We start from the raw sequence: 12571 nt of genomic DNA, 5'->3' as shown, positions 1-12571 counted from the left end.
TCTAGGCATGTCTACTCGGAAGTAAGTCCAATTAGAGTCAATGGGGTTTACTTCCTGGAAAGTGTAGATAGGATTGCAGCCTTGCTTCCGAAGAGCAAATTCCTTGTTTAAGAGTGAATAGTGCCCCCCTCCTGCCCTTCCTCTCCTAAGAAGCGTAAAGTCGAGTGCTACTTTCCGAAACAGAAAGAACCAAGACCACAACTTGCTCCTTGCAGCACCCACGCTGCCAAGAATGCGCCTGGCAAAGGAAACCACTGGATGACTCAAAATATAACAGAGCTCCAGGTCCTGTTTTTCAATTTTTAATCTTTAAAAAAAGGTTAAGGAGGGGAGGAACAGCTTGTCCTAACGTAACTGCATAATCCCATGTATTTTCAGTAGGTTGGCAACCTTCAGTCTCGAAAGACTATGGTATAAGCCTACAGCACCCGGTATTCCCAGGCGGTCTCCCATCCAAGTACTAACCAGGCCTGACCCTGCTTAGCTTCTGAGATCAGACGAGATCAAGCATGTGCAGGTCAACAAGCTTATAAACAAGTTTTTATAACATCTTTTTATCACACGGTTAAGAGCATCCGAGAAAACCATTCTTTGCTTCATGTCCCTCAATCAGGGTGACCACCTACAAAAGGAGGGGACAGAGTGCCTCTGTCTTGAACCCTTGTAGAGAAGAGGGAATTTGGACGGCTGCAGCTTAACATGGAAGGGTTTAAAAGCTGCACCCGCCCAAATTCCCTTTACGGTTAAAGGTACAGGCACTCTGTCCTCCTTTGGATCTGGGCACACTGCCCTTAATGGTTAACTTCCAACAGTGACTACGGAGCATTCGCACTGTACCTTAAGAATTTAAGGGAACCACTGCCCAATCCTATGCATGTCTACACAGAAGAAAGTCCTATTCTAGTCAATAGGGCTTACTCCTGAGTAAGTGTGGATAGGTTTGCAGCCCTAGGATCCACACTTATTTAGGACTAAGCCCTATTGACCAGAATGGGACTTTCTTCTGAGCAGACATGCATAGGATTGGGCTGTGGTTCCCTTGATTAAGCTGCAATCCTATCCACACTTTCCTGGGAGTAAGCCCCACTGACTAGAATGGGACTGACTTATGAGTCATGCATAGGATGGGGGCTAATCAGCTTAGGCGGCGACCATAAAATAATTTTTTATGATGTAGCCATGCCAATGGGGCATGTGCTGCATTCTGTCACAGGGCAGTCACAGAGGTCTCCTCAAGGTATGGGAACATTTGTTCCCTTACCTTGGGGATGCATTGTGGTTGCACCAGTGCTGGAAATATGGATAGGATTGGGCCCTTAAATGTCCTCCTTTTCCCTATGAGCAGGCAGCGCATTGCCTTCTTGTAATCAATAAATTATATGAAATGTAGTTTTAAATTTAATAATAAGCAATACAGTGTTTAAATTAACCACATGATATCAGTATAGAAGTGTTTTTAGCTTTTATTTTGTCATGTCCTACATTCTTCTTGGATGTCCTACATTTTGGGGTGTCTTGTTGTCCTCTTTTGCTATTATGACATCTGGTCACCCTGAGTAGGGTTTACTTCCAAGTAAGGGCCCGATCCTATTCAATTTTCCAGCACTGGTTCGCAATGCAGCCCCAAGGTAAGGGAACAAATGTTCCCATACCTTGAGGAAGCTTCTGTGAATGCCTCCCCACTACAGGATACAGCACACACCCCATTGGTATGGCTGCACTAGCACTGAAAAATTGGATAGGATTGGGCCCTAAGTGCGGGATTGCAACAAGTCCCATTGGATGGCACCAGTGGCTGCTTTCAGCTTCTCCCCAGGGCAAACAGCAGGGGCAGGGGAAGGACTACCAATTGCAAAAGCATAAATGCACTTCCTGGGAGGGAGGCTGCAATCCTATCCTCACTTTCCTGGGAGTAAGCCCCATTGACTATAATGGGACTTACTTCTGAGTAGAAAGGCATAGGATTGGGCTCTTAGCCCCAATTCTGGGCTAACCCAAGACTTTTGGGCACCTCTCGGCCCAGTCCTATGCATGTCTACTCAGAAGTAAGTCCCATTATAGTCAGTAGGGCTTACTCCCTGGTAAGCATGGATAGGATTGCAGCCTCTGTTAGGGTGCCAAATCTTTTCCTTCCCCCCCCCCCCCTTCCCGAGTGATGTGGCAGTCTGTCCTCCTTCCCCTGCCTGGGAGCAGACAAGTGGTGGGCTAAAACATCAGCTGCTCTAGCCCACTCCTCTCCTCCCTTTTCCAATCCAGGGAGGGGTGGGTGGAAATCCTCACCCGCTTGCTTTCCAAGGCGACCACCTGTTAGTTCCCTGGATGGGTGGGTCCTGGTCCCAGGGAACTCAGTGGCTTGCTTCTGAGTAGCCCTGCCTAGCCTTGGGCTGAAACCTCCCTCCTGTGTGTGGGGGGCCACCTCCTCCCCTTTGCAGTTCCATCTTTGCAAGCCAGAGCAGGGCCCAGCTGCTGCCGGGTGGGCAGGATCGAGGCCCTTCTGGGTGACTTCCAGGCCCACGTGTTGGGGTCGGGCTCGGGCGCGCGCAGCTGGGGCGAGGCGCGTGCAAGAGGCGTTGCCGGCCGCCGCCCCAGCACTCATTAAGGACGCACGTGGGCCTAGCGCTGCCTCTGGCTCTTCTGGCGAGCGCCATGCTTCAGGTCAGTCAGCCCGGGGGGGTCCTTCGCGTCTCCCATGGCCCCTCGTGAGGTCGAGGCCGCAGTGCGCTTCTGGCAGTGGACCTCGCGGGGCTTACTCCCGAGTAAGCACGTGGCCTGAGCGCGCCGCCTGGCCCCATGTGCCCCCCCCATTGACTCTGATGGGACTTACTTCTGAGTAGACATGCCTAGGATTGGGCTCTGAGGCTACAGTCCCCTCCACACTTTCCTGGGGGTAAGCCCCATTGACTCTGATGGGACTTACTTCTGAGTAGACATGCCTAGGATTGGGCTCTGAGGCTACAGTCCCCTCCACACTTTCCTGGGAGTAAGCCCCATTGACTCTGATGGGACTTACTTCTGAGTAAACCTGCAGAGGACTGGGCTCTAAATGCCACTGAGTGCTTGACCATCCAACAAATGGTGACTTTCTGGGGGCAAAGGCCCTTTCTGCTGCTTGAGTTTAGCCTTCTGCTTGTTTTGAAAATAAAGGCTACTTTTTTAACTTAAAAAATTAAATTTGATTTGTTTCACTATGTGAACCGCTTTGTGAACTACTTCTGTTGAAAAGTGGAATATAAATATGGATGATGATGATGATGATGATGAAGAACTTGAAGTTGTTTTACTATCATAGACATGAGAAAATCCCTTTTTCCCTTGTGAGAACTTTCCGGTTTTGAGATTGAAGCCATTTCTGCTCAATGCTGCATATATGCAACAAGGATCAAATGTGTATACTTGTGGGTTGGGCGTCGTAAATGGGTTAAATGGCTTTTAAATGGTTTGGGGGGGGGTGGAAGTGAGAGCCACTGCCCATGGAAATCCAGAACTTGGAAGTGGCAATGATGGGTTCACCTCCTCCCTCCCCACTACCACCACATCCATTAGTCTTGCAAAGAGTAGGGTCCCTGCTTTTTCTAATCCTGGTTTTACTTCATGTAGTCTTTTTGGGGTTTTTGCGTTTTTAAATAAGTCACAAACAGGGTGCTAGTGCAAATACAGTCCATTATTCCCATACCACAGGCTGGTGAGGATGAATTGAGGACTGGTTTGCAACAGCCTTGCAATGTAATCTTGCTGTTAATACTGCAAGTCAAGAGTTGGGCTGAGAGGTTCATGTACAGAAGCCCTGTCCTGTCCACTGTTAATTTTGTACAGCAATGCTTTGCACTTCTGTCTGATTAGGCAGCTGAGCATGGATGAAAGTAAAAAATGGATGAATGTCAACACATAGCCTTATTTTGCCTGCAGGTGTATCAAAATGTAAATAACTATATTATATGTGTGAATGCATGTGAAACCTAAATAAATAGAAATAAAAGAAAAATAAACATAAGAACATTAATGAACGTTATGGAAGGTTAGAGGAAATCGAACAAGAGTTAAGCATGTGGACAGAATTTGAAATGTGGTTATGAAGACTGCAGAAAGAGCAGCTGGTGAAAATCAAATGGATGAAAGTTAAGTTATTGCTGTAGAGATTAGATTGGTTGGTTTGGATTTCCAGTCCAAGCTTCCCTGAACCCTTTGCTTTTCAGGTTGCAGCAAAAGTTGGTCCATTTAAATGGTCTTCTGAGACCTTCTCCAAATCTAGTGATCGTTTGCATGTAGAAATCTTGTCCTGATGCACTTTTAAAGTATTTTTAAAAAATCAGAATAATCATTCTGTCCTTCACACAGACTGAAACTTGAATTAGAGTCAGAATTTCTTTCTTTGTGGATACCTTTTGTGTTTTAGGTAGGCATGCTGCTGCATCTGTTGTAAAATCCTGAGTTTCTCTCTTCATTTCTCTGGGTAGCTCTCAATTTTGCCCTGGGGCAGACAAACTGGTTATAAGTTTCAGACTTGTTATTACTGGCCTGTGTTTACAAGTGATCATAACTACCCCCTCCCCCCCCCCAAAAAAAAAACTGCTCTTGTTCCTCTGGTTGGAGCAGCCCAATAATTCTGGCAACTCAAGTCCATTGCTACTTTCCTTTCCATCACAGAGTTTTTCAGCTTTTGTGATAGGTAAAGATGAAAACCCCTTAGTCTGAGTGTGTTCAAGAAAGGGCCCGCATTATTTATTCCAGCATTTTCTCTTTCCCTCTTTGGTGCTAACCTGGTATTGCTTTTCTGCATGGCAAAGAAACCTCAATGAGCATCTCTGTTTCATTTTCTGAAGCACTTAAAATGCATAATGTATATGGTTAATCAGACTACTAGAATGAAATTACTGATTTAACTTTTTTTTCTTATTTAAAGGAAGGAGAGAATCAAAAGCAGGAGAACAAGATGCCAGAAAGAACTGAATACTATGTAAATATCATTTGGTGGTGGTTTTTTTTTTAGTAAGAGACTGATCTTTCCCCATCTCTCTACTTATTCAGGTGTTTCGAAAGTCAGTGTAGTTATTAAATGTAAAACTGGTTTGTTCCCATCAAATTTTCTCCACTTGGTCTTTCAATGTATGTTCTGCTTTCCATGTTGTTTATTCTTGTGCCCCCCCCCCCGCTAAATTTGTTCATGACACTGCACTATTTTGTTTGATTTTAATGGAAGGTTTTCCCAGTATTCGGCCAGAGTCTAATCTCAAAATGTTGCTTTTACATTTTTGTTCTAGCTTGAGTTCTTACTAACTGATGCCTTTAAGGGGAAGGGATTTCAGAGGATTGCTGAAATAGTGGAAGAAAAAGATATTTATCCTCCTCAGAAATTTAACAAGCAACTATTAAATCAGCTGGATAAAGTTTTAAAAAAGGTAAATAGGAAACCCCCTTTTGCTTAACATTAAGAATTGCCTTAACATTCAATTTGTTTCATTGGTTGCTTAGTCAGTAACACATATGGGAACTTTTTCTCCCCTAGGAATTGGACAAAAATGAGTTTGCAAATGTTTCTTTGTTACTGAAGTGCATTCAGCTATACTGTAGAAGTGATCCTCAAGAAAGTGTGGACCTGCTTCTTCAGCAAGGATTGATACCAAAGATAAGTAACTCCATTCATGTATGCCAAGCAGTTGAACTGGTGTATGAGGGCTGAAAGCAGGGATTACTTGCCTGGCTTGACCAGAAGAGTGGCAGCACGGAGCCTGAGCATCAATAGATCTTGGTGAGGTGGTTTCATTAGTGAAACAGCTTGTGCTCACTGTGTGGCAAAATCAAGGGGGAGGGGATTCCCACCCACACAAAGAGGTGGCAGTGGAAGACAGGGAGTACCTCAGCCAGGAGCATACAGTTGCCCAAGAGAGTTGACAGGGACTGGGTGTTGTCAGCAAAGGTAACCTTATCCAGTAAGCAACTGTGGCCTTACATGGTTTGCATTGAAGTATCCCCGAAAGGGTGGGGAACTCCCATTGCCCTCACTAGCAATGTGTTGCCCAGTGGTGACTTCAGCCAGTGAATCCCCTCAACCAACTGCGTGGTGGTGGAAAGGGAGGATTTAAAAGAGGGAAATTCTCTTCGTCTTTGCCATGCCCTTTTCTCCCTTTGCTAATTTTTCTTCGCACATTAATAACTGCATTTTGTTATTGGTCCAAAATTAGCTTAAACATTCATTTAACTGCGTTTGTATATGTGTTTTTTTACATGGCCACTTGGTTTGAAAGAACAAGAGAATTTCTGAGCCTGATAGAACCAAAAGAAAGTAAATTCTTAATAAGTCTTGTTGAAGACTTTTTTGACACAGCTTTGGTAAGTGCATGAAATAAATGCATCTTGACTTTGTTGAGTTGTGTTATGGTGAACTGCTTTCTAAACCTCCCTGTCTCTCAATACCAAGTTTGTGACCTTTAAAAAGCCTTTGGGCTTTATCCTTTTCTATGTGGGTGTGCAGAAATGTGGAAAAGGATAATTTTAAATTGTGAGCCCTTTTGGGACAGGGAGCCATTTAGTTATTTGATTTTTCTCTATAAACTGCTTTGTGAACTTTTAGTTGAAAAGCAGTATATAAATACTGTTAATAATAATAATAATAATTGCAATTGGCAGAATCAAGGCCTGTTTTCTCGTGGCTGTAGTAATGTTGCTTAAGAACATAAGCCTTGGTGGATCAAATCAAAGACCTATCTAGTTCCCATGGTGGCCCACCACCTCTCTCTGGGAAGACCACAAGCAGGAGAGAAAGGCATACTTCTCTCCTGCTGTTGCTCCCTTGCAATTGGTATTTATAGCATATTGCATCTGAATCCAGACGTAGTACATAGCCATCATGACTAGTAACTGTTGGTTAGTAGACCTGTCCTCCTGTTAATTTGCCCAATCTCCTTTTAAAGGCCAGTTGTAGTCTCCATTGCCATGTATTGTGACAGTGAATTCCACAGAGACTATGCACTGTGTGAAAAAGTAGAAAGACAAAGGATTGCTGATTCCTTATTCCGGAATGTGTCGTGGAAATGCAGCAAGAAACTGGGTAATGGGATCATTCCATCATGTGCCCCAATTGTTGAGGCTACATAGGCCTGCCCTTAATGCATGCCATGTTTTCTCCATGGAATAGTAGAGTAACCATAATAAACCCATTTGCTGTGTGTAAGTGTGGTACAGCTGTCAGATATACGTTTTATGGTGCTATTTTTGGAAGCAGCCTTGTATGTTACTGGGAAGAACTGAGAGGGGGGAGTGCAAGCAAATTTTGCCTCTTTTTCTGATACTTTCCAGAAAAGTAATTAATGTGAAAAGCCATCCTGATAATTTTAAAAGGCAATGCTCTGTAAGCCAATAGCTGATTGTTATATGCCCTCAGTGGCATGTTTATCATTGCAGATTGCTTCCAAGTGATCAATGCACTGTATATCTACAAGAACTTTTTCATTAATTTCATTTATGGTTCAGCTGAAGACTGTGTGGTGAATACCCATGCCAGTACTGCCAGGCTGTACAGATGTGCAGACTAGCATGACACATATTGGGGACATCTGGTCAACCTTTGTGGGAATTCAGATGTTTTTGCAAGCTTTCATAGAGACCTGAACACATGGAAGTAATTTTTCTTGGCAACAGTGTTGCGGGAGAGTGTTGCTGCATTGGCCCTGAGTCATGACACGAGTCAGCTGACAAGTCTGTGTGGAACTGTAGGCCTGTATTATCACAAATAATGAGTGTGGAAAGCTCTGAACACTTGAAAGATACTCTCTCTAAATGCTAAATCATACTGAGAACAATAATCAGGACAGGATTGAGTGTTCTTGAAATATGGCTGCGCATATTTTGCAGTATTGTATTTTGTTATATTTCTGTTATAAGTTGTCTTCTAGATTGTAATACATATAATGTATTAATCCTGGATTTTTCTGTTCTGTTCCCCACCCAAAAATCTTTCCTTTAGATTATTGGGCGTAATAATACCGAAGGTTAGTAGCTAAAATACAGTTTTTTAATAGTTGTCTATTGATTTTAAGTGTAGTGGTTTTTGTGACTGTTTAATATATTTTGTATGTAGACTTTTTTACAAGTTGCCTTTAAGCTTTTGAGGGAAAAGGGGTGAAACCAAGGTGTGTCATTTAATGGGATTAAATTGTTGGAACTGTCCTGGTTCCTCTTAGTCTCTCTGTAGCATGCAGGCTGTTTGTCTGCTCATTAGTCCTTCAGTTAAGCCATTTCTGCTCATAGTTGCATACACACAACAGGGATCAAATGTGTACACCTGTGGACTGGGCAAAAATGGGTTAAGCAAGAATGTGCCTGCCTTAACAAAAAACATCACGTTTCCATCACTGCTAAAGAAAAACAAAGGTAGTGGATGGTGGGATGTGGGATGTCTCCATGAATCTGCAGATAAGTGAAACAGCGAATATCAGATACGGGGGGGGGGGGATGCATGTATGCAGATATGTAAAGAGGCAAATGTTGTTCAGCAAAAATTTATCTGATTTATCAGCTGTAGCAAAAATGAAATAATTGTACAGTGCTTAAATATATTTTTAATGAGGAAGAGAAAGTTATCACTTTATAAAACTGATTTGTGTAGATTGTCTATTGAGAATTTGCAAGACATTGCTAAGTTTACTATTCTGTCACTTATAAATGTGCTTGCTCCCTCTTCCTCTCTCCCACCCACTCACCCTTCTTTTTGTAGGAAAAAAGCAATTGCTAGAAACGTTCATACCATCTTTGGGGCATCTAGCGACAGAATCTACTGTAAGCTGTGCTCTTCGCCAGGAGGTAGGTCTCAAACTAGGTGTTGTATGTAGTAGAATGTGTACTCTCTTGTAATGTGATGTGTGCATGAAGGTTCATAATAATAGACAGATGAAATAGAACATGTTGCTAATGTGAGTTTCCATCTCTTTTTCTGCATTTCTTCCAAATATTACGACCAGGCTCTGAGGACCTTAAATACTCTGTTGAATAATGTAGCAAAAGAAGAGAGAAAGAAGTTTGCTGTGTCTGAAGAGATGTGTTTACTAACGTAAGTAGGTTTATAGCATGATTTTTCTTTCTCTCTTGCTGTACTTTGCTAGGGAAGAGATTTACGTCCAAAAAATCTCTTCTCTAGGGAAGAGAGTTTATCCAAAACTTCTTTCTCTTAAGCAAAAATGTGGGTGTTTGCTGAAGTACAAAAAAAATGGTTAAATGGAGAGTCATGTTTACAGTAGTTGTTGCAAATTTATCTGCAAGTTTAATGTCATTCTGATTCTCTTATATGACAGCTGCATTGTATTGGCCTGGTGCATTTAATGCAATAAATTATATATGCTGTGATGACAAAACTTGTGAATTTTCATTACTCTCCAAAGCTTAAATTGAACAGTCTTACCAAACTATCCCTTAGAGCAAGAGTGTCACTCGTTTCATACAGAGGGCTGAAGTTAGCATTCAGGGCGCCTGCTGAGGGCTGGAAGTGACGTCATTAACAAGAAAGTGACATTAAGCAGCTGATGGTCAGAAATCAGCACTTTGTTCTCATTAACTGCAAATGACAGAAGAGAAAATACACCAATCTTGATCATATTTCAAGATATGGGAAAGCCCAGTTTTCATGTGGGCTGCTGTTTCAGCAGTAACACCTCAGCACTGCTTAGCAACTGAGAGCCTGAGTGCTGGATAAAAAGCTTCCGCAGGTTGCATCTGGCCCCCGGGCCTTATGTTTGACACCCCTGCCTTAGAGTTTACCCTATAATATAAATTTCGTCTTTGGATTAATCTGCCACTTTGTACACTGTATGTAGAAAGACTTGTAGTACAATCCTATATATGTCTACTCAGAAGTAAGCCTCACTGAGGTCAGTTGGATTTATTCCCAGGTAAAATTATGTAGGATTGACCTTTAATTCCTTCTTTTTTCTCTGACGTCACAAAATTCTTGTATGGTTTATTATTTCAGGAAAGAACTTGCAAAAACAATTCTGGATGTTGGTGGTAAGAAATACTGAATAACTTGATTGGGACTGGGAGAATTCCAGGTACCTTTTTGACCTGGCATTCAAAATTGAAGCTAGAACATAGGAATATGTATTTTTTTAGATTGTGAGCCCTTTTGGGACAGGGAGCCATTAGTTATTTGATTTTTCTCTGTAAAGTGCTTTGTGATCTTTTAGTTGAAAAGCGGTAGATAAATACTGTTAATAATAATAATAAATAATAATAATATGAAATGTTGAAACTTGCAAGTGCCTTTATACTGATGCTAGCTCTGCTTCCACCTCTTAAAATTAAAGAAGCCCAAGCTGAAGTTAGGAATTGGAAAAAATTTTCTTCCCCTGGATGTTTGCTTCACAAGTGGATGTGAATCTTGGAAAACTGCTTTCCACATGCGATTGAATGTATACTTCTGTTTTTATTCCTGAAACTGGTAAACTGTTGTACTTAAGAGTGTGAGATACGTAGTCAAATTTGAGGCTAGCCATGAACTTCTATTTTGGCTCTAAGGCAAACTGATCTCACTGCCTTTGCCTCTTACCTGTAATATAGCAGTAATAATACTGACCTGCTTTTTTTGTATTTGGCAAGATAAATAGTACTGTATTGTCAGATTCTAGATAAAAATCTCATATTTTAATTTTAAGAGATAATGTTTCTAACATCGTTTTTGTGAAAATAAACATGGCATAATACAAAATCATGTCTTGCCATCATGTTGGGACAGAGCCTCTGTTCAAAGAACTCTGGCAAAGTTTGAATTAAAAAAACATTTTTTTCATCAAAGTTCGTTGTTCTGCAGAGGTGATTGGTTTTATGTCTTGCAAAACATTCAATATCAAAGACTGCATTTTTTTTGAAGTACTGTTGTCTGTCCTTTGCAGACTATGACATACAGATTGCTATTATAGAAGCCCTGTTCAGGCTAATGTTGAAGAAGTGGAGAGATGATCTTGCTCACAATTGGTTTGAAGATCAACACATTGTGAAGAATTTCAGAGAAATCAAGGATAGAGACTTTGAGACAGTAAGGGCTTTTGTTCTTCAAATCAAAACTCCTGAATGCTTTCTACCTGGGTGTGTTTCATTTTTGCCAAGCATCAAATGTATGACATTGAAGAGATAGTCTTAAAGTTCTTTAACATATATTTTCTGTTCATTAATTAATACATGCAATCTTCTGGTAACAGTATATTCTCGGCGAGAGGGGAAAAGTACAGTATAGGTAGCATCAGTGGTTGGGATAAATTATCTAATATTTATCTAGCATCTGCAGATTCATAGCACTAAACCTAAGATCTCTGAAGTCAATTTGCATTATGTAATTGTTTTTACCTTTTTCTTCAAAGGATTGCAGAAAATTTCTTAATGAACTAAATGAAAAACTTGGGGATAAAAGAAGGTACGTTTTGGCTTGTCCTGAAACTGTTAACTTCAAGATGTTTGCGTACCCACTCTTTCATAGGACTTGCAGGTTCCATTAATCAGTCACTCTGAGCTGATTGTTAGAAATAAGAAACTGTTCTAAACAGGTATTTTCTCTTCTAGTGTAAGAGATGAAATGCTAAGGAAGTCATAAAAGGATTGTGTCAGTTCTCTCCAACTTTGCCCAATGCAGTACATCCTCTTAAGGCCAATGACATCACTTGAGCATGTGTCTAATCAAGTGGGGTAATAATATATATAATATTTTATTACAGATATAGGTAAGGAAAATTGGATAGACTTAGGGTCAGGACTACATAGGTTACACACAAGGTGGTGGCCATCGATTACAACATACATTAATCCAAACGAAATTATTCATCAGTACAAAGATTATCATATTAATTAATCCACTGGTTAATAGTTTAATTAAACAATAATATTATTTCTCTAACCTTATCTATCTCATCATAAAAAGTCTCAAATTTTTACTTATACACTCTTATCTAATTCTTAATATCTAATATCACATCTAAAAGGAATACCTTCAATTACAATGGCATTACACATTTCAATATCTCTTATACCATGTTATATATCATTTTCCATATCTATCCAATCATAAAAAAGGTTCAATTTTTTACTTATACACTCTTCTAACCATGTAAAAAAATCTCCAAATTACAATTCTTTTAAAAAATAACCCTTATTTATCTTAATACCACTTAATTTTCACAATACTTATATTTCAAATTTTCATTTACCTTTATTTTAACTTAATATAATTAAAAATTTTTTTTACTTATTGTTCAGCCGTATTAACTTCTAACTTACTGCTTACTTTGCTCTGTCTACAATTCTTTTTTAAAAAATACCCCTTATTTATCTTAATACCACTTAATTTTCACCAACTTTATATTTCAAATTTTCATTTGCATCTATTTTAACTTAATATGGTTAAAAAAAATTCTACTTATTGTTTAGCCATTTTAACTTTCTGTCTTAGTGCTTGCTTTGTTCTCTGTCTTATCAGTGCTCTTTTTTACTCCTGCTTCTTCCACTTCTTCTTTTTCTTTTTCTTCCTAAATCTTTCGAGTTTCTTGGCCCCTCTCTGTTTTTCTTTCTTCTTGTTCATTCTGTTTTTGATCCATAA

At 40.4% G+C, this 12571-nt stretch overlaps 1 protein-coding gene and 1 pseudogene across 1 annotated transcript; one reads left to right on the top strand and one right to left on the bottom strand.

The window, feature by feature from the left end:
- Nucleotides 1-416: 416 nt before the first annotated feature.
- LOC136650416 (5S ribosomal RNA) lies at nucleotides 417-535 on the bottom strand (annotated as a pseudogene).
- Nucleotides 536-3235: 2700 nt separating this feature from the next.
- Nucleotides 3236-12247, top strand: SYCP2L (synaptonemal complex protein 2 like). Its single transcript, XM_066624456.1, has 12 exons — nucleotides 3236-3271; nucleotides 4901-4954; nucleotides 5259-5396; nucleotides 5504-5664; nucleotides 6243-6327; nucleotides 7961-7985; nucleotides 8711-8796; nucleotides 8955-9043; nucleotides 9959-9993; nucleotides 10878-11020; nucleotides 11343-11395; nucleotides 12232-12247. The coding sequence occupies exons 1-12, from the start codon at nucleotides 3236-3238 to the stop codon at nucleotides 12245-12247; spliced, it is 921 nt and encodes a 306-aa protein (XP_066480553.1).
- Nucleotides 12248-12571: the final 324 nt, after the last annotated feature.

This window comes from Tiliqua scincoides, chromosome 4 (assembly GCF_035046505.1).
Source record: "Tiliqua scincoides isolate rTilSci1 chromosome 4, rTilSci1.hap2, whole genome shotgun sequence".
Classification (NCBI taxonomy): Eukaryota; Metazoa; Chordata; class Lepidosauria; order Squamata; family Scincidae; genus Tiliqua; species Tiliqua scincoides.
The sequence above is the reverse complement of the archived record's forward strand: the minus strand, read 5'-3'. Positions and strand labels throughout refer to the sequence as shown.